At 36.5% G+C, this 26804-nt stretch overlaps 1 protein-coding gene across 9 annotated transcripts in view; it reads left to right on the top strand.

Annotated features, from left to right (window-relative positions):
- The window catches only part of Tp63 (tumor protein p63), a 217433-nt gene that overhangs the window by 30748 nt on the left and 159881 nt on the right, over window positions 1-26804 (top strand). Inside the window, exons 1-2 of one of the 9 annotated variants that reach the window (XM_026389330.2) lie at window positions 4501-4574; window positions 8190-8571. The exons of 6 other annotated variants lie outside the window; for them this stretch is intronic. Coding sequence is in view for 1 of the 3 variants with exons in the window: in XM_026389328.2 (XP_026245113.1) it covers window positions 4528-4574 (47 nt within the window). In the remaining 2 variants the exon portion in view is untranslated. Of the gene's footprint in view, window positions 1-4451; window positions 4575-8189; window positions 8572-17800; window positions 17885-26804 lie in introns of those variants that run through there. 2 more of the 9 variants (XM_026389328.2, XM_077795371.1) reach the window with 2 other exon arrangements.

The raw sequence follows: 26804 nt of genomic DNA, 5'->3' as shown, positions 1-26804 counted from the left end.
ATAATAAACCATGATTTGGTGGAATTAGCCCTATGATGCAAGTAGGATTCAACATATATGAATCAATAAATATGATATGCTATATTAACAGAATGGAGTATAAAATCATATGATCACTTTAATTGAAGAAGAATAAGCATTTGACAATAATATCCTTTTATGTTAAAAAACATTTCAACAAATTTGGGTATAGAAGGAATATACCTCAGCATAATAAAAGCCTGTGTATTACAAATGCACAGATAACTTCTTACTTGGTGAAAAGCTGAAAGATTTTTCTTGAAAATAAGGAATAAGTCAAGGATGACCTCTTTACCAATTCTATTCGATACAGTACTCTAGATGTGTCAGCTCATATATTTGCTGTCCATGAACAAACTATTGCAATTATAATTATTTTAAATTCTTTTCACAAGGTAGTTAAAAGTGATTTAGACACCACCATTACAGCATTAGAAAATTCTGAATTTGACTCTATTATTACCTTTGTGGTGAATGTATACTTTTGTAAGTTCTTATGCTTTTAGTTAATATCTTTTCTTTCAACTTTCAGCCTTTCATGTAAAGCAAATCTAGTTGTACCATTCTTTGGAATTCATCTGACTACTCATTTCCATTTACAATTTTGGGAAGTGTTCTGTCATCATTTCTTTGAGTATTTTTTTTTTTTTGTCTCTTTCCTCTTTTTTGCTCCTTTTGGTACTTCATATACTTACAGTGGTTCACTTCATCGTGTTCCTAAAATTCCATTACATTTCTTCATTCTTTTTTATTCTCTTTTTTTTCCGCTCTGAGTTCCCCATTGGTTCTGATTGGTTCTGTCTAGTGTTGAAGGTCTCTGGAATTTTTCAGTTTTGCATTCGTCAGCATTAGTTTCTCTGGTTCTTTTTTCAATCTCTTTCTTTAACTTTTTCATGTTTTGTTTATCTGACATCATTTAGTTGTTTATCTGTGTTTTCTTGGTAGCTGAGTTTATTTACAATGATTATTTTGAATTTTTGTCAGTCAGTTCATATTTCTTCAACTTTGTTTTTTGTTGTTGTGGTGATGGTGGTTTTCTTTCTTTTAGTTCAGATACCAGTGCTCTGCTTTATTCCTTTGATGGTGTCAGGTTCTCCTGATTATTTGTGATTATTGGTGTCTGCCCTTGAAGATGTATGCACTTTTTTTCCAGCTTTTGTGGATTGATTTTGCCAAGGAAAGCCCTTTACCAGTAAGACTATATGAATGGGCCTGCTAGTGGGGTCTGCATTGGGCTTATTGTTGGAGTCTTTGGGCAGACTAGCTTGGTGAATGTGTCAGAAAGTGGGCTGGCCTTGTTTCTGGGTCCACAGAGATCTTCCTGGTGTCTGAATTCAGAGGAGCAGGCAGGCCTATGATCTGGTCTTGTTCCACAGGGAAAGACTCGTAGCCTGGTTCCATCATGGCAGACCTGGAGCTGGGGTTCACTGTAATGGGCCTGGTGACTAATGTTTTTGAAAGTGGTCCTGGAGCTTTTGTATTGTGGGGATATTCTGAAGCCTGAGTCCAGGGGATCCAAATTATAGCCTTTTGGCCTGAGTCTGTATAGCCAGACTGGTGCTGAGTTACTCTTGTAGCCTCTGCCCATAATGTGGGCCTGGTGACTGAGGCTTCAGGGGATGATGGCGTAGTGCTAGGGTATATATAATAGGGCAGGCCTCGTACTGGAGTCAACAGCAAAGCTGAATGTTGGCTTCAGTGTCCTTCCCCTATGTGGATAGTGTCACTTTCCACACTGCCTTGCCCAGACATGGGGGATAAGGGAAACTGGTATTGTGAAATTACCCTTCATAATCTTTGGAATGCATTTTTTTTCTTATTTCTGTGCTTCACTAAGTTATTATGATCTATCACCTGGATTCATTAGCCCCTATGAAGGTATTTTTCTATATGATATTATTCAAATTGTGAGGGCCATGAGTTGGAATCTCCTATTCCATCATCTTGCTGATGTCATTCCCATTAGCATAAATTTTGAAGCTTATAATTATTTAAGTTAAAAAATTAAATATTTATACATTAACAGTTTTCTCATATGTTAGCAAAATTATATGAAATTTTTAATAAGAAAATATCTTATTTAGAACAATAACATGAACATGAATTACTCGAAAATAAGTTAACAAGAAAAGTACCAGCTATGTATGAGGAAGTTCTCACCAAGAAACATGTGAGCACCTGAACAAATGTAGAGAGAGCATTTTCTGAATTGAAATATTTGATAGTATAAAGACTCCATGCTATTTCTCCCTAATAAAGTGGAATTCCAAGTCTAACAAATTTTATTTTATGGTTAGAATTTGAAGGATAAAAAGATCTAGAGACGGGGTAGGGTTGTGGCTCAGTGGCAGAATACTTGCCTAGCATGTGTGAGGCACTGAGTTCGATTCTCAGCACTATATATAAGTAAATTAATAAAATAAAGGTTCATCAACATCTAATTTTTTTTAAAAATCTAGAAATGTAATTAACCTATAAAAAATTGAAAAATAGAAATTAGATTTTTATGACCATATATGAAGACACATTACAACCTTATACAGTTGCATAGAAAATAAGAGTGAAAGAATAGACAAGGAAATCAGTCAAATAAAATAGGAATCCAAGGAGTAGACTCTGCTATTGGTATTATAAAGAAGAGTGCTATTGAGAGATTATTAGTGCTCATTGCTGGTCAGAAGGAAGAAAAGGTTAAACAGTCAAGAACTCAAACCAAACATACTAAAAAACCAGTTCCTATAATTGTACATTTATCAAACTTTGAAGTGTTCTTTAAGTATAAAAGCAAAGTTAGACAGGGCATGGTGATGCACATCTATAATCCCAGTAGCTTGGGAGGCTGAAGCAGGAGAATAACAAGTTCAAAGGTAGGCTCAGCAATTTAGCGATTCAGTAACTTAGCAAGACCCTGTCTCAAATAAATAAATAAATATAAAAAAGGGCTGAGGATGTGGCTCAGTTGTTAGGCACTGCTGGATTTAATCTCTGGTACAGAAAGGAAGAAAGAAAGAAAGGAAGAAAGAAAGAAAGAAAGAAAGAGAAAAAATAAAATGTAGAAGCCATTAAAAAGAAATAATTGATTTGGTCATATAAAACTCAAATTGTCTATAATTTGAAATAATACTAAACTGAATATATAAATTTAAAGGCATATAGGAAAAATATTTCACGTTGTGACAGTGTTGATGTTCTTAATACGTAAATTCATATACCAATGCAAAACAGAAGTTGCATATGAAAATTTAAAAAGGCATTAATAGGTAATTCCCTAAAGAAAGACTGCAGATGCCCAATGCGTTATGTGAAAATTTTTAGTTTTGCAAGAGAGAAAAATTAAGAACAAGCTGCCATTTCCTTCCTGATAAATGTTTGGACACCTTTTTTTTTTGTTATAAAGGTAATACCTTGTGTTGTAAAGGCTTCTAGGAAGTGGGTATTACTACTATATTGCTAGTTTATAATAGTCACATCATCCTGGGGGAAACTAGAATAGTACTTTGGAAAAAACATAATAATGTTTGCCATTTGACCTAGTAGTTTCACGTCTAGCAATTAGCCCTAAGGGGGAAAAAATCAGTATAGATTATGTATAAGGTTGAAGTATGTATTATAGTAGCCAAGAATAACCCAAGGAAATCAATAATGGCTTTTAGCTAATTTACATTATATAGAAAGCCTTAACTCTTTTTTTTTTTTTTTTTTTTTTTTTTGGTTTATCCTGTTCTGAAAACTCCTACTCCTCCTCTGTGACCTCAGGGACATCTTTCTATACTGCTAGACATCTCTTGACCCTATTGTTCCTCCTCTATACTGGGACTCTTAAGAGATGGAATCTTTGGATCTTTGGAGCCTCAGTTACTGGATGATTCAGAAGGATTAGAAATGATACTTGGGAGAACTTTAATGCACCTAGGATCCTCTTAGGCACTTTCCATATGTTATCTCATCTGATATTCACAAAAACATAATGATTTAGAGACTTCAAAGATCTCCATGTACAGATGAGAAAATTTGGATTTAGTAGTTAATGAACTTGCCAGGTTCATGTAGCTATTAAGCGGTGAAGCTGAGATGTAAGCCCAGGTTTATATTTTTCCATAATTCAAACCCTTAATGAATATAAAGACATTACACAATTAACAGCAATATCTAACTCATAAACTATGTATCAGAGTAAGTGCTTTATATGTACCTATTCATTTAAAGTTTGCAACAACTCCATGAGATACGCTATTATTATATTCATTGTACAGATGAGAAAATCAACACAAAGCAACTATGTGCATTGCCCATGGCCTGTGTCCAGTAAGTTACAAAGCTAGAATGAAGTCACACCCATTAGCCTTTACTGCTTTGTGATGACCCTGTTATCTGCGTGATGTTTCAATGAAAATTTATAGCATATATTTAATTTATTCACTTCCTTTTAGAAACAAATCTCTCTTTGACAACTCAGTTGTTGAAATATAAGATGCCAGAGAAGCAGAAAGACAGCAGGGGGAAAAAATGCCCTTTCCAAAACATGAAGAGCTATATTTCTTCCCTACCATCCGGTGAGTCAGTTTCATCCCCTATCATATTTAGCATATTGAATGTCCCACCATATAGTTGAACAATCTCAGTTCCCAAACACAGCCAAGATGATGATTTCATCCTCTGTTCCTTTGTTGGGAACTCGGTCTCCTCTTTATACTTGAACATGAAGTCATCACAGTAGCCTGCCAGCCGTACCCTCTGCTCACTACTTCTGAATTTGTAGAATCTCTGTCTTGCATGACCTGGAATAACAACAACTCAGCACCTGCTCTCAAAGTGTTAAAGCGCCCAATGTTCTCACCAGACGGAAATCTGCAGAATTCAGACATGTCACCTAGGATGAAAAATAGGTTTAGTAAAGTTTTACATTCAAACTTTGAGTCTAACAAGATTTGATTACATCCTAGACATTTGCAGCTTCAGCAACTGCAGGAAGGCAGTTGGTGAAATATCATTCTGACTGCAGTACAAGGTGTCACTGGGTGGAAGAAAAACCATAACATGGTGTAGACTTTCTATAGACTTTTGACCACACCTCAAGATGATGTAGTTATATTTCCCCTCAAAAAAATCTTCTTTTCATCCTTTATTCTTCCATTCAGTAACTCAACATTTATTTGGTATCTGTGGCATTGCCAGCTGGGTGCCAGGAATACTTAGCTTAGCAAGATACTTTCATTGTTTCAAAACTTAACATCCTGTAGGGAAAAGAGATACTTATAAATTGGCAAACACATTATGAATATTGTAGTGGACAACAGAATACTTTGAGGTTAAGCTCAAAGAGTGACTAATTTTATATTACTAAGTCAAGAAAATGGTGAGAAAGGGAATTTCAGAAAAGGAGGATTTCATGGAGGCAGAAAAACATGAACAGGGCAATCTTTTCAAAAGTGTGGCACTTTAGTATGTCTGAAAGTAAGAACAGACGTAGGAACAGAGTAAGACAGAAGGAAAATGTGGGTGATGGGAAAGGGTATATAATTAATCTGTGCCTCAGACATTTCACAATTATTTACACTGAGGAAATGGAATTATAAAAAATGTCTATGTAAAGGTAAAAAAGAAACATTTATTAACAATGCTAACCTGGGAATGCAGGAAAATGGAAGATTCTCATGACTTATTCTATAATATTTCATATTATTCTGATTTTATAATGAGAATATATTCATAGATCTGTAGTAGAGATAATTAATCTAATAAATACAGAACAGAATCATTTGGGGAAAGTTGGAAGAAATAAGGAAGACTGTGAAATATAACAGGCCCTGGGGAAATGAGAAACAACAATTTCCCAAATGTGGATGATTATTTTAATGTAATCAAAGATAAGAAGTAGTGAGTAGATTGTCATAGTGCAGAAGGGACTTTAGAAAGGAGAGGAGATTGCAAGGAGGTGGCCCATGAATAGGCAGTGGAACAGATGCTAATTGCTTTGGCAGAGTTAGAGACCAAGAGCCAAGTGGATTGGAGATGATGGCTTTGGTTTTTGCTTGAGTTTGTCTTCCTGTTTTTGTCCCCAGCATCTTATCTCTTCCTGGGTTTCATTTTGTTTTGAAACCTTCCAGCATTTTCCTTCTTTGTCTTCAGTCTGTCTCTCCTTTCACCCCTCCTGCCTTTACTCTTTTCATTCCAGCTCCTCCTATTCTTTTTTTTAAAGTATTTATTTTTTAGTTGTAGTTGGACACAATACCTTCTTTTTATTTATTTTTATATGGTGCTAAGGATCGAACCCTAGGGCCTTGCACATGCTAGGCGAGTGCTCTGCCACTGAGCCACAACCCCAGTTCCAGCTCCTCCTATTCTTAAGGCACAGGTTTGAGGTCTCCTTCCTCCACATTCCTATAGCATTTGCTTTGAATCCTCTCAAAGTGCATGGTTTCCTGTAAACTTCAGTAAGTTTCATCTGTGTATTTCCAGGGGTGCTTCACAAGTAAGCCTCCAGTAAGTGTGTTTATTGGAAGAAAATAAGAAGGGTAGGAAGGGAGAAAGGAAAAGCTATCTCAGCTTGTTTTTCTATAGAAATCTGATAAAATTTAATACATTTGTATCTTCCCAACGGTCTTACCTTTAAAAGGATAACAGCATGAGTCAGAGGTCACGTATTTCTCCTTCATAAAACAACAACCCTGAGAGAATATCAGCTTAAAAACTAGCTGAAAAATAAACATACGGGGAGGAGGGTTGAGCACTGACATCAGTGCTTTGAGAAGTGGAAACTCAGTGTATCTGTCTTGACCAGGTACCAAGCAGCCATTGCACTTTGAATACTGTACGTCACACTTCTGAGTGGCAGCTCCTTCCCCTGTGAGATGAGGAGCTTGGCTAGAAGTTCTCTAAATTGTTTGACTTTGTGGTAGAGGGACAAGGAAAGGGTGCAAAGCTCTGACTCATGATTCCAGGAAAGGAAAGTAAGAGGAGGAGGAATGTGTGTTCTGAGGCCAGGGCCAGGCCTCCATCCTGGGCGCTGATTTCTTAGTTTGTCCTCTGTACTTTTGCATGTTTCTTTAATGAGGCAAAGAGAAGATATTTAGAATTAGTCTTGTAGCTTTTCCTCCTCAGTACCAAGGCTGGGAATAAAAACAGCGAGTGAGAAATATTCTAAACATAATCGCTAGGAACCAAACGCTCTCAGAGGTAGGGTGATCATATTGTCTACAGAAGTGAGATATGGCAATGCATGGCATCCATAGTTTTTCTTTCCTTTTTTTTTTTTTTAGTCACATTTTCATTTTTTTTAACTTTGTGAACATTTTCTTCTGTAATGAGATATTACATTGTAAATTGTCTAATCTTCCTGTCCATTGCTTTCCTATGAGTTGGAAATACAGTGGGCCCTCTGTATTCATCTGTATTCTGTATCTCTCTGTATTCTGCTTCCATAGATTTAACCAACTGTGAATTGAAACTATTCAGGAAAAAAAAAAACTGCACCTGTATTGAACAAGTTCAGTCTTTTTCTTCTTGTCATTATTCCCTAAATAATACAATACAACAACTCTTTGCATAGCATTTACATTGCATTAGGTATTCTAAGTAATCCAGAGATGATTTAAAGAATATGAAAGTGTGGGCATAGCATCCTCAGTTCTTTAGGACCAAAGATCTTCACAACATTGCCCTCAAAAATTGAATGACAGGTGGCTTTTTACTGTGGCTTCCTCAGAAACATAGATGCCTGGGCTACTAGAGCTTAATAAGAATAAATTTTAAAAATACCCAAGAAATAAAAATCATAATAAAGCTTGCTATCTTTCTGAGTAAGGGGATACTTTACCAGTGAAACATTGCACTGAGAAGTTGACTGAGGGAAAAGAATCAGGGTTTTTTAGTGGTAGAAACAGGAGGTTCAATGTGGTTGGGGTAATGAAGAAATGAAACTAGCACTCTAGATAATGGAGAAGTAGTCTATAGATAAACACAGTTGAGTGGACTAAGTCTCCTTGTTTATTGATGAGGAAAGAGTCTCAAGAGTCATTAGAATCTGGTGAACCAGGATCACTCCCTGATCAGTGTCACTTGATTTGACTCAGTTGTGATAAAACTTTAGACAGATTTTATATTTCCTAGGCCAGTATTCACATGAACACAAAGCTTTCCTTTTACATAATCCAACCTCTTCCTTTTAGAAATGGGACAACCAAGCAAGAAATGGGTAAGCACTTTCCTGTTTGGATGATCTCAACTGTGTCAGAAACCAACTCTTATTTGACTCTTGATGCCAGAATGTTGCATGACCTCAATGACCCTGAACTCTCCCTCAGTTGAACTGTTTACTTCCTTCGTATTATGGGAACCTGGCTTGTGCTCCAAGTAATTTCAAAGGAATGTAAAGTTATAAATGAAAATGAAATGGGCTGCTACAAGAAATAGTGACTCCCAGTAATCTAGGTTGATCAAAGGGCAGCGAGACAATCACATGGAAAACCACTGTAAAGAAATATCAAGCTTCAGATCAGTGCTTGGATGAGATACCCCTTGTGTGCTGCCATCTAATTCTACAGCTCTGTGGTGAGTAACTTTGGGCCCTATTATCACTACCCCACTGTCTTCTCCTCCACCATGAGCAAAAATAATGTCTGATTCACAATGTTCTGGAATGTAGCAGATGTTCAATAAATACTTATTAAATAACTGAATAAGCCTAACAACTGTGAAGCATTCAATTGGAGATCTCTTTGGAACGCCAGATTGTGTTATGGCTCTTTATTTCAAAGAAACCCTCGTATACTGTAGTCTAAACAAACCTAACAACTAACCTCTTCTGTTATAGTCAGTGTGTAACTCTCTACACTGATCTGGGGGTTGGGGAGCTGAATTTAAAGAAATATTTTAGTTGCAAGAAAAATGCACTAAAATTAAAGTCTTCATACTATAAAATGCCTCAGAGATAATTTTGTCTAATCCCCCTAGTACACACTTTTTAGAGACAAGTAACTTGAAACCCACACAAAGGATACAGTTTAACTCAAGTCCCCAGATCACCAGGTCACAAAAAATTCAGAAACTTTTTCAGTGAATGGGACTACAAGGTGTGATCTTTCCTAAGATAAGAAAGATTTATTCCAGTCCTTTTGGTGCCTGGGGAAAGTTCCATGATTACAAACAGACACTCAGCTGCTCAAGAGGAAGCAGTTCACACACATTTCTGACAGTGAGAGTATTGACTACAACGCCATTGTGTCCCAGAAACAGCTGTTTAGTCTCCTCTGCTTCTGAAGCTATTTCCTGACTCATTCTCTCAAAACCCAATTGAGTCCTTATCACCATGCTCTATTGCAAGTGAAGATGGGGCTGCTGATATGGTTCAACCCTTCAAAGGTTTATGGCCACTAACCTTGGTAAGGTAGCTGATGGAAAAACTGATATCCTCTGCTCCTACATCCATCCTGAGTCTTTGCCAGGAGCTGTATGGTGTCTGGTCTATGTAAGTGGTTTGAGAGGCCCGATCAGAGCAGGTGAATCTAACCCTAACTGCTTATTAGGGAGATAAAATGATTTCCTTTACCATTTACTCTTCCTTGAATGAGGAATCTCAAAGTGCTAGAGCCAAAAGGAACTCACACATCATCTTTTATTTGTTGCTCACTTTACAATTGTAGACATGAGGCTCCATAGAGGGGAAGTTCACTTAACACACACCTTGCGGAAAAGACAGGAGGGTTTTCTGACTCCTGAAATATCGTCTCCATGATCGTCCACTTCCATTAGCAGCATAAGATGACGAAGTCACCAAGGTCCAAGTTCACCTTCATATGGGTTGAGAAACTGAGACCCTGAGGCTCATTTAATGTGTTCAGGATCACACATATCTTAGACAGTAACCCATTCACTGACAAAAAATTTGTTACCTTATCAATTTGGGGTCCATCAATGGGCTTCTGGGATTTTCATGAATTGTGTGTGTGTGTGTGTGTGTGTGTGTGTGTGTGTGTGTGAATAGTACATACAGATTATATGCAAAAAGTGTGCAGTTTTCTAGCTGGACATGGTGACACGCGCCTGTCATTCCAGTGGCTTGAGAGGCTGAGGTATGAGGATCACGAGTTCAAAGCCAGCCTCAGGAAAGTGATGTGCTAAGCAATTCAGTGAGACCCTGTCTCTAAACAAAATACAAAATAGGGCTAGAGGTGTGGCTCAGTGGTTGAGTGCCTCTGAGTTCAATCCCTAGTACCCCTCCCCAAACAATGTGTAGTGTTCTGAGGGTGTTGAAATATGGAAAGCAGTTTGGAGATTACTTGGAAAACTGGGAATAGAACCACCATTTGACCCAGCTATCCCTCTCCTCAGTATATACCCAAAGGACTTAAAAAACGGCATAATACAGGGACACAGCCACATCAATGTTTATAGCAGCACAATTCACAATAGCTAAACTGTGGAGCCAAACCTAGATGCCCTTCAATGCATGAATGGATTAAAAAATGTGGCATATATACACAATGGAATATTACTTAGCAATAAAAGAGAATAAAATCATGGCATTTGCAGGTAAATGGATGGTGTTGGAGAAGATAATGCTAAGTGAAGTTAGTCAATTCCAAAACTAACAAATGCCAAATGTTTTCTCTGATATAAGGAGGCTGACTCATAGTAGGTTAGGGAGGGGAAGCATGAGAGGAATCCATGAATTCTAGATAGGGCAGAGGGGTGAGAGGGAAAGGGAGAGGGCAGGAGATTAGCAAGGATGGTGGAATGTGATGGACATCATGATCCAAAGTACATGTATGAAGGCATGAATTGGGTGTCAACATACTTTATATTCGACAGATATATGAAAAATTGTGGTATATATGTGTAATAAGAAGTGTAATGCAAAAAAAAGTACATGTATAAAGACATGAATTGGCGTGAACATACTTTATATACAAATATATGAAAAATATGCTTTATATGTGTAATAAGAATTGTAATGCATTCTGCTGTCATGTATTCAAAAAAATAAAATCAATTAAATAATTTTTTTCAAAAAAATAAAGGACTTTGCTGTTACAATTTACCTGCTCCTCAAGGGCCATCAGAGCATATTTTTTCAATGTCTGAAGAACATACACAGGAGCAGTGTCTTAAATTGTTGGGGAGATTTTTTCTTGAGAAAATAATATTTATATGAAAGGCTCCACTTGAGATGTTGTCAGCCACTTTATGGGGAAGAGAATTGAAGGAGAAGAGAGTAGATATTGAGACCAGATAAGACAGTTTACTATTCTGATTTTTTTATATATTGTATCTTTATATTTTTAGCAGGAAAAGTCCTTGAGTTGTCCATCTCCAGAATAATAGAATCCTTGCCTCCTTGTCCTCATCAATCTCTCTACTATATTGAGTCCCAAAGAGTTAAATTTGGGGACCAGATATGAAATGACCTGGTTTAAATTCATACTCTGCTACTTGCTAATTTAGTGACCTTCTGTAGGTTGCTATTTCTTTTCAAACCCCAATCTCCTAGAAAACTTTTTCAGTAGATTGTAATAAAATGCTTTCTTAGTATTGTGAGTTTAAGTCATCTATGTTATGAAGAACTCAACAAAGTAAATATAAAGGAAGTAGATTATATATGTACTTAATCTATAGAGCTCTTGTCAGTTGTGCAGGTTCTTTGGGCTGGGATATTAACTTTCTGATTGGTATTGAACCAGTCAGCCTCCTCTGCCCCCATCTCAGGATTTACCTTTCCTTGTCCAAAAGTCCTTGTTCCTGTATTTCTAGCTCTGACATTGGGCTGTCTCTGCATCTGTCTCAGAAGTCTCATGGGGATCTGTTGAAATCATTGCCATTTCATGATTCCCCTACAGCAACACCTCAAAGAACTTTCTGCACAGTTCTTTGGCTTAATCTCAAGCAAAATCCTCACAGGCCAAGAACTGAGTTGTTTTGTTGTTGTTGTTTTTGTTGTTGTTGTTTTAGAAAGAACTCAATCCCAACTAGACTGAGGGAGGCAGAGGAATGATGAGTTGGGCTATGATCGTCATGCTTCACTGTTTTGTAATCTGCTGCTGGTTTTTATCCTGACCAGCTCGATGAGGGTATGAATCATTTTTGTGAAATCCCTCTATTGATGCAGTTCCTGATAATTACAGAATTGTTTGTAGAAGCATATTTAATTCTTCTATTTGAACCTTGCATTTTCAACTAGCATTGCAATAACTCTTTCTCATGTGCTTAAAGTTTATCCTGAAGGTGCTTATTCGATTGGACCCTTGACCCCAGTGAGTTAATATAACAGAAAATTAGTTGAAGTTGTCACTACCGTGAGTTTTTAGTCTTTGTATCATCATGACCACCAAGATACAGAGTGACTTAAATTATTCATGGTATATTTAGTAGCATAACTTTTTATATTACTGCCAGACATACAGAAAGGTAATTCATTGTATGTGGCAACTCCATTTGGGGATTTTATTCTTTGTTGTGGAGGTGGGGAACTTTCCTGTTCACTTTTACATGTTTAGCACCATCTCTGGCCTCTTCATGCTGGATGCCAGTAACATCCCTTTTGCCCAAGATGATTCAAACAAAAATGCCGCCACACATTTCCAAATGTCTGGTTAAAAAACAAAAAACAAAAAACAAACAAACAAACAAAAAAAAAACACTGCCTTAAATAATCCCTTTTTCTGTTTAAGTTTCATGGTTCTTATCTGGAAGAGAAAGCATGTGTTTCACTCTAGGTGTCTTAAGGGTCCAAATTACTGTCCACTAATATCTATAGTGCCAAAAGATTCCTCTTATTTTGTTATATAATAGAAAAGTATTATTTTGTTCTGTTCAAACTATTTTGTTCTGCTACTATTACCCTTTGGGTTTTGATTACTATTTAAAATGTAAACTGGCCAGTTTTTTTTTTTTTAATTTGTGACTAATAAAAGCACAGACCATCATAGCTAGAACCAAACCATCACATAGATCAGCAGGTCATCTGCTGAGAGACACTCACATTTAAGAACTGAAAGAAAATAAGCTTCTCAATGTTAAAGTAAGGAATGGCCAGGACAAAAACCTCATGATTTTTAACCATTGTTGCCACAATTCAAATCTTGATATTATTGTAGACTGTGGTTTCTGAAAGCAACTATGATCCTATTATTATTTCTAGCCCCGTTTTACATACATACAGCAATTGAGAATTGACACCAATATGGCTGATTATTCAAACTCACCTAAGTTCATGCACATACTAGTGTTATCTTCTTAAACGCTGTTTCCTTGGGGACTTCAACAAATACAAAATGCTTCTGAAACTTCTGTGGATTTTACTTTCATAATGCATGCCTCTTGGTTTTTCGTGTTCCCTTTCTTATTTCCCTTACTTCTGTTCCCTGTTTATTTATCCCTGCCTTTCTTTCCTTCTCCTATCCCCTCCCCCAGCCTTTTTTGTTTGTTTGTTTTTATCTTTCCTTTCTTCTTCCTCTCCTTCCTTTCATTTTTAAATGTAGGTTATGTCTCATTCCAAAGAAATGTGACATAACTTACACTCAATAGGCTGAAAATAGGCGTAGTTAGAAAACAGATCTTTTCTTCCTTGTGTAAGTGAAAGCGAATTCTGCATTATTTTAAAATGCAAAGTAAGAAAAGCATAAACAGTATTATATGCATGCACTTCATTCCTGAACTTGAGAGGAGAAATAGAACAGTGGGGGCAGGAGGGGGTTAGTACAGAATCATTGACTCAGAATCCATCTAGAACTGGGAGAGAGAAAGACACTAAAATGCTGGGAGCAATGACCACCAAAGACACTCAAGCTGAATGGCTGGACCTTCTGCTGAAATCCATCTCAGTGTGTGTCCTCTCCACCTCCTTTAGGCAGACAGAACATGGATTAAATCGCCATGGAGATTTAATTAGCAAGTACATTGCACTCTATTTAAGATGATCTCAAGGCCAGTACAAAAGACTGATGTCCTTCCTGTAAATGGGAAAGTTTCAGAAGAGTTTTCAGAAAAGAACTTATTTGAACTACTTCTCCCCTAAACAAACAAACAAACAAACAACCCTCATTATTTTCACAATAACTATGTCATAGGTATTCATTACATACAATCTTTTATTTATAGCCTCTCTGCAACATTCTCTCATTTTAAGGCTTCACTGGTAAAGTAACAGGAATAGACAAGATGACAGTTTCTCAGACTCCAGAAGTTTATATTTTATTGCTGTTTAAAGAAAGGTGATACAGTAAATCAAATAAAGTGAGGCTCTAAGTGTATGCATTTTAGAATTCAAACTAACTCTTCCAATTCCTGATAATAACCCACTAGATGTTAGTTACTCATCCCTGCATTCATGAACACCCAGGAAATGTTTTCCCTCAAAGGACACATTAATTGAAAACAAGGGAGAGGAGAACAAGGTGTGACCATTTTTCTCTTTGAAGTAAACATGGTAAAAAGCCTGAAGTATTCCTCTTTGTTTGGGGAATGATAATAGCTAAATCCACATGTGGTTTTGCATTAGTAACCAACTACTTATTTCACAAAGCACAGAATACCATGTCTGCTAAAAAGGAATCATTGAATAAATTTGGAAAGAGGCAATTTATTTGTATTTGTATTAATCTACAAGGCAAGAGAATTGTGATAGAAATTAGGTTTTTGCTTTTAGCTTACTTGAATGGATGAGGTCATATAGTCAAGTGGAAAGCCATGCAAGGTAGTGATCGAGAGCAGAGAATGTAATTGATAGGTCTGTGGTCCTTAGCTCTGTAATCTTAAATCAGATTGAGTTCCCTCCCAGTACTGGTTTTCTTAACTATAAAATATGGGTGACAGATATGGATAATATATACCTCTAGGCCTCACAAGGTTGTTGGGAAGGTCCACTGAATTTACTTAATTCCAATATACCTGTATAGTGTTCAGAGTTGTTAAAAAGAAACCTGTGGGAAACAATTTTATCAACTAAATATTGGGCTTATGTACAGTTCCTTTTGCCTTAAGTCTTATGGACTCTACTAATTTCTAGAGTTTCTTAGATTAAGACCTTTCCCCCTCCATCTCTATAGTGAAGTTGTTTCATAAGTTTGTAATACAGTGACATTGTTTAGTCACATTCAGTATCACCTTCCAGAATGTCATATAATCGTAATCATACACTATATATTCTTTTTAGATCTGTTCTTTCACTTTGCAATATACACTTAAGATTCCTTCATATCTTTTTATGGTTTTTATGATCATGCATTTCTTTTTTTTTGGAGGGAGGGAGCGGGTACCAGGTATTGAACTCAGAGGCACTCAATCACTGAGCCACATTCCCAGCTCTATTTATTTGGAGACAGGGTCTCACTGAGTTGTTTAGTGCCTTGCATTTTGCTGAGGCTGGCTTTGAACTCGAAATCCTTTTGTCTCAGCCGCCAGAGCCACCACACCCAGCCATACGTTTCTTTTTATTGCTAAAAATGCACTATAATATATTCTGTAGGATGAATAAAAGCATAATGAATATGGCATTCATTCACCTATTGAAAGACACCTTGGTTGCTTTAAATTTGGGTAATAAATTGCTCCAAACATTTCCATGCACATTCTTAAGTATAAATAGTTTTCAAAGCATTTGGGAAATATTTAGAAGCAGGATGGCTGGATCTTATAGTAAGGCAACATTTAGCTTACTAAGAATACTGTCAAACTGTTTTCAAGAGTGCATGTACCATTTTGCATTCCCACCACCAATGAATGAGTGTTCCTACTGCTTCACATCTTCACCAGCAATCAGATGGCAGTTTGGGCAGTCATTCTTTGTTTAGATTTTAACCATTATAGTATAGTATAGTGTACAGTGGTATCTTCCTGTTTTAATCTGAATTTTTCTAATGAGGGAGGATATTAGGCATCTTTTCATATGCTTATTTTCCTTCTGTATGTAGACCTTGTTGAGGTATTTATTCTCATCTTTTGCCCATTTAAAAAATTTGGTTTTACATTGTTGAGTTTTAGTTCTATATTGCTTTATATTGAATTGTATATTTTGGATAAAAATCTTTTATCCACTGTATTTGTAGTAGTAGTACTAGTACCAGTGAGTGAACCCAGGGGCGCTTCACCACTGAGCTACATTCCCAGCTCTTTTCTTATATTTTATTTAGAGACAGGGTCTTGCTGTTTTGCTTAGGGCCTCACTAAGTTGCTGAAGACAGCTTTGAACTGCAGTCCTCCTGCCTCAACCTCACGAGCCACTGAGATATCCATTGTATTTTTTTGCAAGCACTTTCTCTCAGCCTGTGGCCATTAACAGTTTCCTTCATAAAGCAGTATTAATTTTAGTAAATTTTACCTTGCAATTATTTTCTTTTAGAGATTACTATTAGACGTTTACCTAAAAATTCATTTCCAAACTCCAGGTCATCTACATTTTTTTCCATATTTTCTTCTATAAATTTTGTACATATTTTTTTTTTAAAGAGAGAGTGAGAGAGGGGAGAGAGAGAGAGAGAGAGAGAGAGAGAGAGAGAGAGAGAGAGAGAGAGAATTTTTAATTTTTATTTTTTAGTTCTCGGCGGACACATCTTTGTTGGTATGTGGTGCTGAGGATCGAACCCGGGCCGCACGCATGCCAGGCGAGTGCGCTACCGCTTGAGCCACATCCCCAGCCCCAAATTTTGTACATATTTTTAAAAATTACTTTTAGTTCTACCATCCATTTTGAGATAATTTTGTGGAGGTTGTAAGGCTTATGTTAAAGTTCATTTTTTGGCATACGGATGTCAAATATTACAATGCTATTTGTTGAAGACAGTAATTTTTCCATTGAAGACATTCTACTTCTTCCTCTAAAGTTAATTAATAATATTTGTATTAGTCTATATTTGAACCCTTTATTCTGCTACTTTGATCTAATATGTGAATTATTTTGCCAATATCACACCATCTTAATTATTGTAGCTTTACAAAATGTTTTGAAATCAAGTAAAGTGAATCCTCTAATTTTGTTCTTCTTCAGTATTGTGTGGATTGTTATTAATCTTTCATCTTTCCATGTGTTTTAGAATCAGTGTGCCAATATCTAAATAATAACTTTACAGGATTTTAGTTTGGAATATGTTACCTATAATTTAAGAAGAACTAACGTAAGCTGGGGATGTGGCTCAAGTGGTAACGCACTCGCCTGGCATGCACAGGGCACTGTGTTCGATCCTCAGCACCACATAAAAAAATAAAATAAAGATGTTGTGTCCACCAAAAACTGAAAAAATAAATATTAAAAAAATTCTCTCTCTCTTCTCTCTCTCTTTCTCTTTGAAAAAAGAAGAAGAAGAAGAAGAAGAAGAAGAAGAAGAAGAACTAACGTGTAGAGAATATTGAGTCTTCTAGTTCATAAACACAAAATCTCCCGATTTATTTAGATCTTTCTTGATTTTTTTTATCAGTTTGGAATTTTGTTGCATGTGAATTCTGTATTTTGTTAGTTTTACACTTAAATATTTCCTCTCTCTTTTTTAGTGCTGTCATAGAACTTTATAAATTTTAACTCTCAATTGATTATTACTGATACAAATGGAAAAAACTTTTATATACCAACTTTGTCTTTTATGATCTTATTGTAGTGGCTTATTAAATGAAGTTTTTCACAAATTCTTTAGGATTTTTTACATAAATAATCAAGTCATTTGTGAATATAAGCAGCTTTATTTCTTTCTTCCAAATGTCAGGGTTTTTCCCTATGTTTTGCTGGTCTAACTCCATTTTTTTAGGGTTTCCAGAGCAGCGTTGGATAGGATTGATGCCTGCATACATTTTTTTTTTTTTAAAGATAGAATGAGAGAGGAGAGAGAGAGAATTTTTAATATTCATTTTTTAGTTCTCGGCGGACACAACATCTTTGTTGGTATGTGGTGCTGGGGATCGAACCCGGGCCGCACGCATGCCAGGCGAGCGCGCTACCGCTTGAGCCACATCCCCAGCCCCTGCATACATTCTTGATTTTGTCCCAATCTTAGCATCTTAGGGTACATCCAATTTCTTGCCATGACATGGGTTAGCTGTGTGTGTTTTGTACATGTTCTTTGTCAAATTGAGACAGTTCCCTATATTCCTAGTTTCCTGAGACTTTTTATCATACTGGGGTATTAGATGTTGTTAAATGTTTTTTGTTTGTTTTTTTTTTTTCCCTCCCTCAATTAACATGACCATATAATGCTTCTTCTTTAGCCTGTTTGTGGTCAAATTTCTAAAAGTTTAAATTGAAACATCCCTAGAGCTACAATAACTGGTCCTTTCAGTATTTTCCTCAGTTTGTCTCACCTCAATTGGAGGTGAAATCATTTCTTCATTAATACATAGGTTCTAGGTTATTCCTCAAAAGGGGTACATAGAGTAGATCATGATAATTTCTAAAACCAAAATGCCTGAGTTTCCAGTAAACTTTACCTTTTTAAAATATATACAATATACATATATATTGTATATATTTTAGTTGTAGATGGACACAATACCTTTATTTTATTTATTTATTTTTATGTGGTGCGAGGAATTGAACCCAGTGTCTCATGCGTGCTAGGCAAGTGCTATACTACCGAGCCACAAACCTGGCCCAGCTTTACATTTAAATTAGATATGAAACCATACAAAGATTACTCTTTCCTTGACCTATCTATAAATAGATTAATAATAGAACTTGCTTTATGAGGATTAAATATGCTAATGCACATAATGTTCTTAGAAGAGTATCTGAATGGTAGTAAATTTTATTAAAAACAATTATTACTGTGTCTCTATATTGCTTGGCACATTATCTTTCATATTTGATAATGATCTATAGATTTTATTAAAATAAAATTATATTTAAATTGCTACTCAAGATAATTTTACAAAATATTTCAATAATTGATACCACTTTTTTTGATAGAGTACTACTACATTGTGAAAGTGATAGTGTCTAATACAAAGGGCAGTATCTATTATATGTGTCTCATAAAAATTCTGTTGGAATAAAAAGGAATAATAGACATTAATGCAAGTGAATGAAAGCACACTGTTTTTGAATACTTATCAAGTGCTAACCATGGTTAGCTCCCAGGCACACCATGATGAAATATTTAGCCTGGTTCTTGCTCACAGAGCTCACATTCTTGTGGGAATGGAAGGTATCAATTTTCTTGTCAATTCTTTCCTCTGTCAGTAGATAAAGCATCTTCTCTGTCCCAAGTGCTGCAAATTCACTGCCTCATTTTAACACTTAACAACTACCTTTAGCAGTTACTTTTATTTATTTATTCGTTTATTTATTTAGCCATACTGAGAATTGAACCTGGGTCTTGCACTTGCTAAGGAAGTGCTCTATCATTGAGTTAAATCTCTAGCCCTTTTTAAAAAAAAAAAAAATTGTTTTGAGAGAAGGCTTTACTAAATTGCAAGAGGCTAACCTTGAACTTGGAATCCTGCTGTCTCAGCCTCCTGAGTGTTTGGGATTATAGCTGGGTACTATCTCATCCAGCTGAAAGGTGCTATTTAGCACTCATTTTGCTGATGAGAAAACTAAGACACTGGTTGAGATTTGCTTCCAGTCACAAAATTAATGAATGATCTACAATCACTTCTCCTCACGCAAAGTCATTGCCCTTTACATGCAATTCTCCACCTTCTACTCCCCAACATGATGTCTGGCGAAATTATTTTAATAACTCTTTACCTATGAAATGTGAACTAAAAACTCAAATTAAAAGTTTGGACATGAGGTTGGGTGTGAAATTCAGTGATAGTGCATGTAACTGGTATGTATGGGGTCCTGATTCAAATAATAATGATACCATCAAATAATAATAAGATAATAATAAGATACTTTGCATGGGGTTGAAGAGGCACCTAGAGACTTTATTCAAATGATTATAAAACATCAAATTTGAATGCAAGTATTATCAATTGAAAATCTAGTTGTAAATTGTTTTGTCCAAACCAGTGATATAAAGATTGGGTATAAAATGGCATCAGATATGTGTTTTTAACAAAACTTCTGGAGTTTTGCAAAACTATAAATCTACATCTCCTGACATAGCTTTATGCATAGCAGCATTGATTTTTGTTGAAAGTTGACTCTGTTATTATAGAGAAGTTAAATTCATCTGCTGACTTGAAAGGAAAAGGATAAGAAAGTAATTTTCATATTTAATTATAATATTAAGTAATTAATGAAGCTTGAGTTATAATTCCTTACATAAATATTTACCAATTCAGATTTTAACTACTAGAGGAATGGCCTTTAGGTTATCTCAGCTTTGGCCATATCTTGTTTTAGAAACAGACAGGTTATATGTGCTGACGTTGTTTGGTGACGAGGGAACAGTTGTCTGATTGTGGTGCTGAGTAGATAAATCCCCTTGTACCTTTTAGAAGTCTTAGACGCTTAATCTGCATGGACATTTGAAGTGTCTGGAGTGAGCCTCACTAAAAGCTAGACGAACAGGTTGTGCAATAACTTGAGGTTAAATGTCTTCCCAGAGGCTCCTGAAGATGATCCTTTTGATTTTTCTAATTGATGTTGTTAAACAGCAGCTGTAGGGCAGCACTATGAAGAGCAAGAAGACTAGTAGGAAGGTTTTCTGATATATAGCTGTATCTTAAATTGTTCAGGCATTAAGAAGAAATGGTGCTGTCCTGCAGAGATTCATTTCGACAGGCATTTCTTCACTACTGCACTATGAGCCAGGCCCAATGTTTGGGGCTCCTCTGGGCTTGGTCTCATTTGACTCTCACCCTAACACTGCCTAATAAGAGTTTATTATTATCTCAGAATTACAGATAAGAAATGGAAGCCCCATGGGATGAGGGCCAATAAATGACATGTCAAATTTCTAGTTGCAAGTTCAGGAACTTTAATATGAGGCAGACAGACACCATAGCAAGAAAGTGGCATTTTCAGGATCATAGGTGCACAGGAACAACTGCCTGGGGCAGTTCTGACACACTAACAGTCTCTGTCCTTTGCTGTGACAGGCAAAACCTTAATACCAATGTGCTCTAATGAAAGAAGTGATACACAGAGATCTGGAGACAGGAATGTCTAGTAGTACCACCTTCTCCACTTCTTGAAGTCAAGATAGTGAGTTCTTTTATATTGCCTAACAATTACAGGGACAATTTTAGGGGTGATTGTAGTACTGGAAACAATCCCAGCATTCCATGCTAGGAGCATAAGACTTGAGTCATATTACTATTATACAAATCTTTTTGAAATTTAATATATCACAGAACTCATGTTAATATATCCTCGTTAGGCAGATTACTGAAGCCTATCCAAACTAGAACATATGTGATATGTGATTTCTGAAGGGGTAAGTAATATTGGTTTCCACATTTTCTAAAATAAATGACTTTGAAGCTAGGAATTGGAATTGTTTACTTATAGTGACAAGATGAAATTTGGGACTCTTCTATTTCCATGGCTTATGATGAAGGAGTTTGAATAACAAGAGGCCTTGAAAATTGTCAGGTTTAAAGCATCCTTCTGCTGCTAGTTAATTGGCTCCTTAGGGTAAGTTATAAAAACATTTTAGGTCTAAGTTTCCTAATTTGAAAAAGAAGAAAATAAATTATGCCTGTTTCATGGTGAATAAATATTAAATAATCAAATATATATGAAACTATTTTGAGTCTAGTACAGAATCAGCTTCAATGTTATTGAATATTATTTTTATTTCTATCATTGCCATTACTATTATTGCATTACATTTGAACAAAACCCTCGTATTTAGAAGATACCATTCCACTTGTTGCTCCTCACCAGTTATGTATAGCATAATTGTGAGGATATAAAGGTTATAAAAATGCTTCTTTTAGTGTTCTTAAGGATCATAATAGATGGAAAGAGTACTAATAGAGTACAAATGTAAGTGAGGTGTACCCCACATGAATGAGCAGTCAGAAGACAAAAGTCCAACTGAGTATTAGCAACCACCTTTTAGGAACCTGGAGATAAGGGTAAGTGAGAACTGATTGGCAGTAACTTAAGGATGTATACCACCTTTAAGCTCACCAGAAATGTGAGAGGAATGTAAAACAGAAATGATTTGGATAATATTCACTCCACAGAAAATGGAAGCAAAAATTTCATAGATTCAGCAGGTCCTGTAGAAAGAGACCTAGACTTGAACTTGCATACAGAATTCAAGCCCTTTTCTGTCATTTACTAGTTAAGTGATCGTGGATGGCTTACTCATTGTCTCTGTACTCTGGTTTTGTGAAATCAGGGACAATAATGCCTGACACTCAGTTGTTTTCATGAATATTACTTGAATCGCCCATGAATCTGAAGTACTTCCAATTTGTTTCTAGTTCTTCCTCCTTTTTCTTCTTTTCCTATGTAGATGAATACCATGTGCACAATTTAGCCTTAATAGATTAATAGATATAAGTGCGTGCCTTTCTTGCAAGTTTGAAATTTTTGAGGACAAGTGCATTATTTGGAGGAGACCAGGGACCTCCCTAATAGTATTGGATTGGCCAAAGAACTCCTCAAATTAGCACTGAAGGGCCTGTGCTTGACACTGGACCTGCTGAATTGGCCTTTGGGGGTTCCTTGGTTCTGGAACTGCATTAGTGGGTTATTCACTAAGCTTCCAGTGGGCTCTTGTTATTTTAGTAGCTTCCCGGGGGAATTAAAGGTTTTAACTGAATGTGAAACATCAGACAGAAACTGTGGGGAAGATTTATTGAATGAATCTCAACTTTCCAAAGGTTCGTTTGAAACCAACTTCCTTGTAAGCCCAAATGATTCAGGTTTGAAACCCTCCAGGGGCCTCTCTGGAACTTGAGGGCATTAGGGAGCTTTTGCTGGCTGTCATAGATTATCTCTCCATTGTTTCTTGACTTGTAGAAGGGGAAGTTTGATTGGTAAGTTGCCTCTTCCCTAAGGCCTGAAATTCTTTACTCATTCAGAAGTTAAGTAGAACTTTGACAGTGCATTCCACAAAGCTTTCTACCCTGCATGGGTCCCAAGGCAACCAGTGGGGGCCCTGCCAAGGGTGTGATGAGCAGGGCAGATGCCACAGGAAAGAGCCAAAGGAGAAAGCCATGAGCTGAACAGTGCAGAAGGTTACTATTTCCTCCACCACATTGTCTTTAACAAGGTAATAATATCGGGACTCAGTGAACCACAAAACAGACTTGAATTTGAGTTTTAAGCTCTGTTTTTCCAAAGTGATCTTGGGAAAGCTCTCTAATGTTCATTTTTCTTTTCTGTAAAGTTTCTGAAATAATTCCTATCTTAAACTGTTACTGATATTATTAGAAATGAAGCATGTATAAATAGCAGGAAGCTAATAAATTACATCCTTAAGACAGCTGCTAGGCACTGACTTGGATAATGCTTGCCAGGCATCATACTCTGTACTTCACGTGCATTATATTACATGTGTTCCTCCAGAGATGTATACAATAGGTGTCATTATCATTTCCATTTTGTAGATGAGGAAAACAAGTTTTGATGAGGCTAAGTCATTTTCTCCCAACTCGCTAGTGGGACCCAAAGCCCACCCCATGTTCTTAAGCCCTGGTCACTGATGCCATGTTATGACTATTCAACCAGAAGGTTTGTCTAAATGAAAGTAAAAGAAATGGCAACCAATTGCCAGTGCATTAGGGTTTGCATGTGATGGGCTTAAGAGAAAAGGTGAAGAGGGGCAGGTTTTTCAGATTTTACATAAAAGTAGTTTTCCAAATCCAGATCTTTAAATCCTAAAACAAACAGGCAGGAGGTACAGTAACACTCCATATTTTGATCCTATCCTGCATTGTCATTGCTGGACAAGGGAATGTTTAACTCTGATACTTTTATCAATCTTTTTCTCTAAGAAGGCAATAGAAGCCCAGAAAAAAAAGGTTAGGACTTACCCAGAGTCCTAGGATGAGCTGTTGGGAAAACTGAGCCAAAACAAAAGCCTCTCCTGCCCTGGTCCTCCCCACCTCTGAAGGAGGAAGTGCAGTCACTGAGATAGAGTCCAGATCTGTAATAAAAATCCATCCACTGCAAAGGACCACATATTACTGTGAATAAAAGGCATTTTGTTGATAGAACATTTCTCTGGGTTCAGGTTTGGACAACCAACCTATATTCATCCTCTTTCCAACTACCATCTTGATTTTCCTTACACTTCATTCCAGTTCTGTGCAGTTAGCTGGATGATAAAAGTCACAGTGGTGGCAAAAGAGTACTTTGGTGCATGTGTCTGTGCATGCAGGGTGCCTGATGGGGTGTCTGTCCTGCTCTGACTTAAAAGGTTAAGTGGTGAGGTCAGATTGGCTGATGTTATTTTTCTTTGCCAAATGTTCTTTTTCTGGTTCTCTGCACGATAATATTGAATTGTCTTTGCAAACCTCAATTTCCATTACTTCCCTTGTGAAGCCACCCATAATTTACAAGTGGTTCCTTCAGCTTTCTGGAGAGCCTAATACTTAGATAACATCTACCTGTTATTTAGCCCTCAGTTTAAATGTCTGCCTCTCAGGGAAATGTACCCGATATCAGCCCCCCTAACCCATACTTTCATTGTACCCTCTGCTCTTTTCTTTTCTTTTTTTTTTTTTTTAAACATTTTTACCTTAGTTCTCGGCAGACACATCTTTATTGGTATATGGTGCTGAGGATCGAACCCGGGCCGCACGCATGCCAGGCGAGCGAGCTACCGCTGAGCCACATCCCCAGCGCCTCCTCTGTTCTTTTCTTCATGAATTTTATGATAGTAATTACTGTGCTTGACCCAAGTCTGTCCTGCCTCACAAGGCTGCAAGTCCAAGGAAGAACAAGACCTTATTTTTTTTTCTTGAGGCTCTGTTTTCCTGATAGCACAGAACAGACTCTTGATAAATATTCCTTGACTGTATGAGTAGTGTGTATCACTTTGCATTTATCACTTAGTATTTTATGTAACTTCCCACACATTTGGAACTCTCCCCAAATTTTGTTTTCTTAGAGTTAAACAAAATGGTGGGAACAACTAGAAAACACTAATATATATATATATATATAGAAAGGTTTGAAGGTAAATTCCCTTTCCATTAGAAGTTTCATAAAATCTGATAAATCCAGCCAACTAGCAAAAAAAAGATTTCCTAGGAGTGGCTTATCACTTCTCCTTAGAGGAAAAGTATAAAAGTCATAGTAATCTAGTGTTCAAAATATTTGTAAAATACTGTGATTTTTAAACTATATTTTCCAAGAAATATGACTGCCCTCAAGTACTTTCCATTTTTATACTTATTGTTATCATTACAAATTTGATTTAGTGATTAGTAGCTTGGGCTTTTCAATGCCCTATCTTTTTGGAAAGCTGATAACATAGGCACAAAAGCTTGGACTTTTCTATCAGAATGAGTTATGTCTCAGCTTCTCTTACCAGATGTGTCCTTCAGGCAAGCCAACCTGAGCCTCAGCTTCCTTATGTGATAAATGAGGATAATAATAAAACCTTGTTTGCAGGATTAGTGTAAGGTTAAATGAGATAAAGCACAGTGTTTAACATAATGTGGTAAGTGGTAAGTAACTGTGAACCAAAAGCAAACCAAAAAAGATTATCTTATAATCTGAATTTCTCAAGAAAATGATTTCACAGTAGCAGATATTTTATTCTTTAAAAAGTTTAGGACTTGTAGCTGCTCATCAAAAGAAACAATCAATGAGGTGAACAAAGGGCCCCTTTTTGGGAGCAAATTTTTGCCACACACATTGCAGATAGAGCACTAATCTCCAGTATATATAAGTAATTAAAAAAACTTAACATAAAAAAACCCAAATAACCCAATCAATAAATGGGCTAAGGAGCTGAACAGACACTTCTCAGAAAAAGATATACATTCAGTTAACAAATATATGAAAAAATGCTCAACATCTCTAGTAATTAGAGAAATGCAAATCAAAACTACTCTAAGATTTCCTCTCACACCAGTCAGAATGGCAGTTATCAAACATACACACAACAATAAATGTTGGTGAGGATGTGGGGGAAAGGCAAATTCATAGATTGCTGGTGGGACTTCAAATTGGTTCAACCAATTTGGAAAGCAATATGTAGATTCCTTAGAAAAAAAACTTGGAATGAAACCACCATTTGACCCAGCTATCCCACTCCTCGGTCTATGCTTTGAAGACTTAAAAACAGCATACTACAGTAACACAACCACCTCAATGTTTATAGCAGCACAATTCACAAGAGCTAAACTGTGGAAGCAACCTAGACACCCTTTAATAGATGAATGAATAAAAAAACTCTGGTGCATATACACAATGGAATATTACTCAGCATTAAAAGATAATAAAATGATGACATTTGCAGGTAAATGGATGGAGCTGAAGATTATCATGCTAAGCTAAATAAGCCCAACTCAAAAAACCAGGAGGTGAATGTTTTCTCTGATAATTGGATGCTTATCCATATGCGGGGGGGGGCATGGAATAAGTGGATTGGACAAATGGGTGGATGGGGGCAAAGGGGAAGGAAAGACAGTGGAATGAGATGCAGTGAGATGGAGGTCGTTACCCTAGGTATATGTATGATTGCATGAATGGAGTGACTCTACTTCATGTACAACCAAAGAAGTGAGAAATTCTTCTCCATTTGTGTACAATAAATCAAAGAGCTTTCTACTGTCATGTATAAAACTAATTAAAACTAATAAAAATTTGTTTAGGACTTGTATGTAGCTCAAGGGTGGAGTCGGTGGTTAGTCCAAAGGCCAGGGTTCAATCCCCAACACCAAAATAAATAAATAAATAGACAGATAGATAGATAGAACCAGCAACAACAACAGCATTTAAA

The sequence above is a fragment of the Urocitellus parryii genome, chromosome 2 (assembly GCF_045843805.1).
Source record: "Urocitellus parryii isolate mUroPar1 chromosome 2, mUroPar1.hap1, whole genome shotgun sequence".
NCBI classification, from domain to species: domain Eukaryota; kingdom Metazoa; phylum Chordata; class Mammalia; order Rodentia; family Sciuridae; genus Urocitellus; species Urocitellus parryii.
This window is presented reverse-complemented; position numbering and strand designations above follow the sequence as displayed.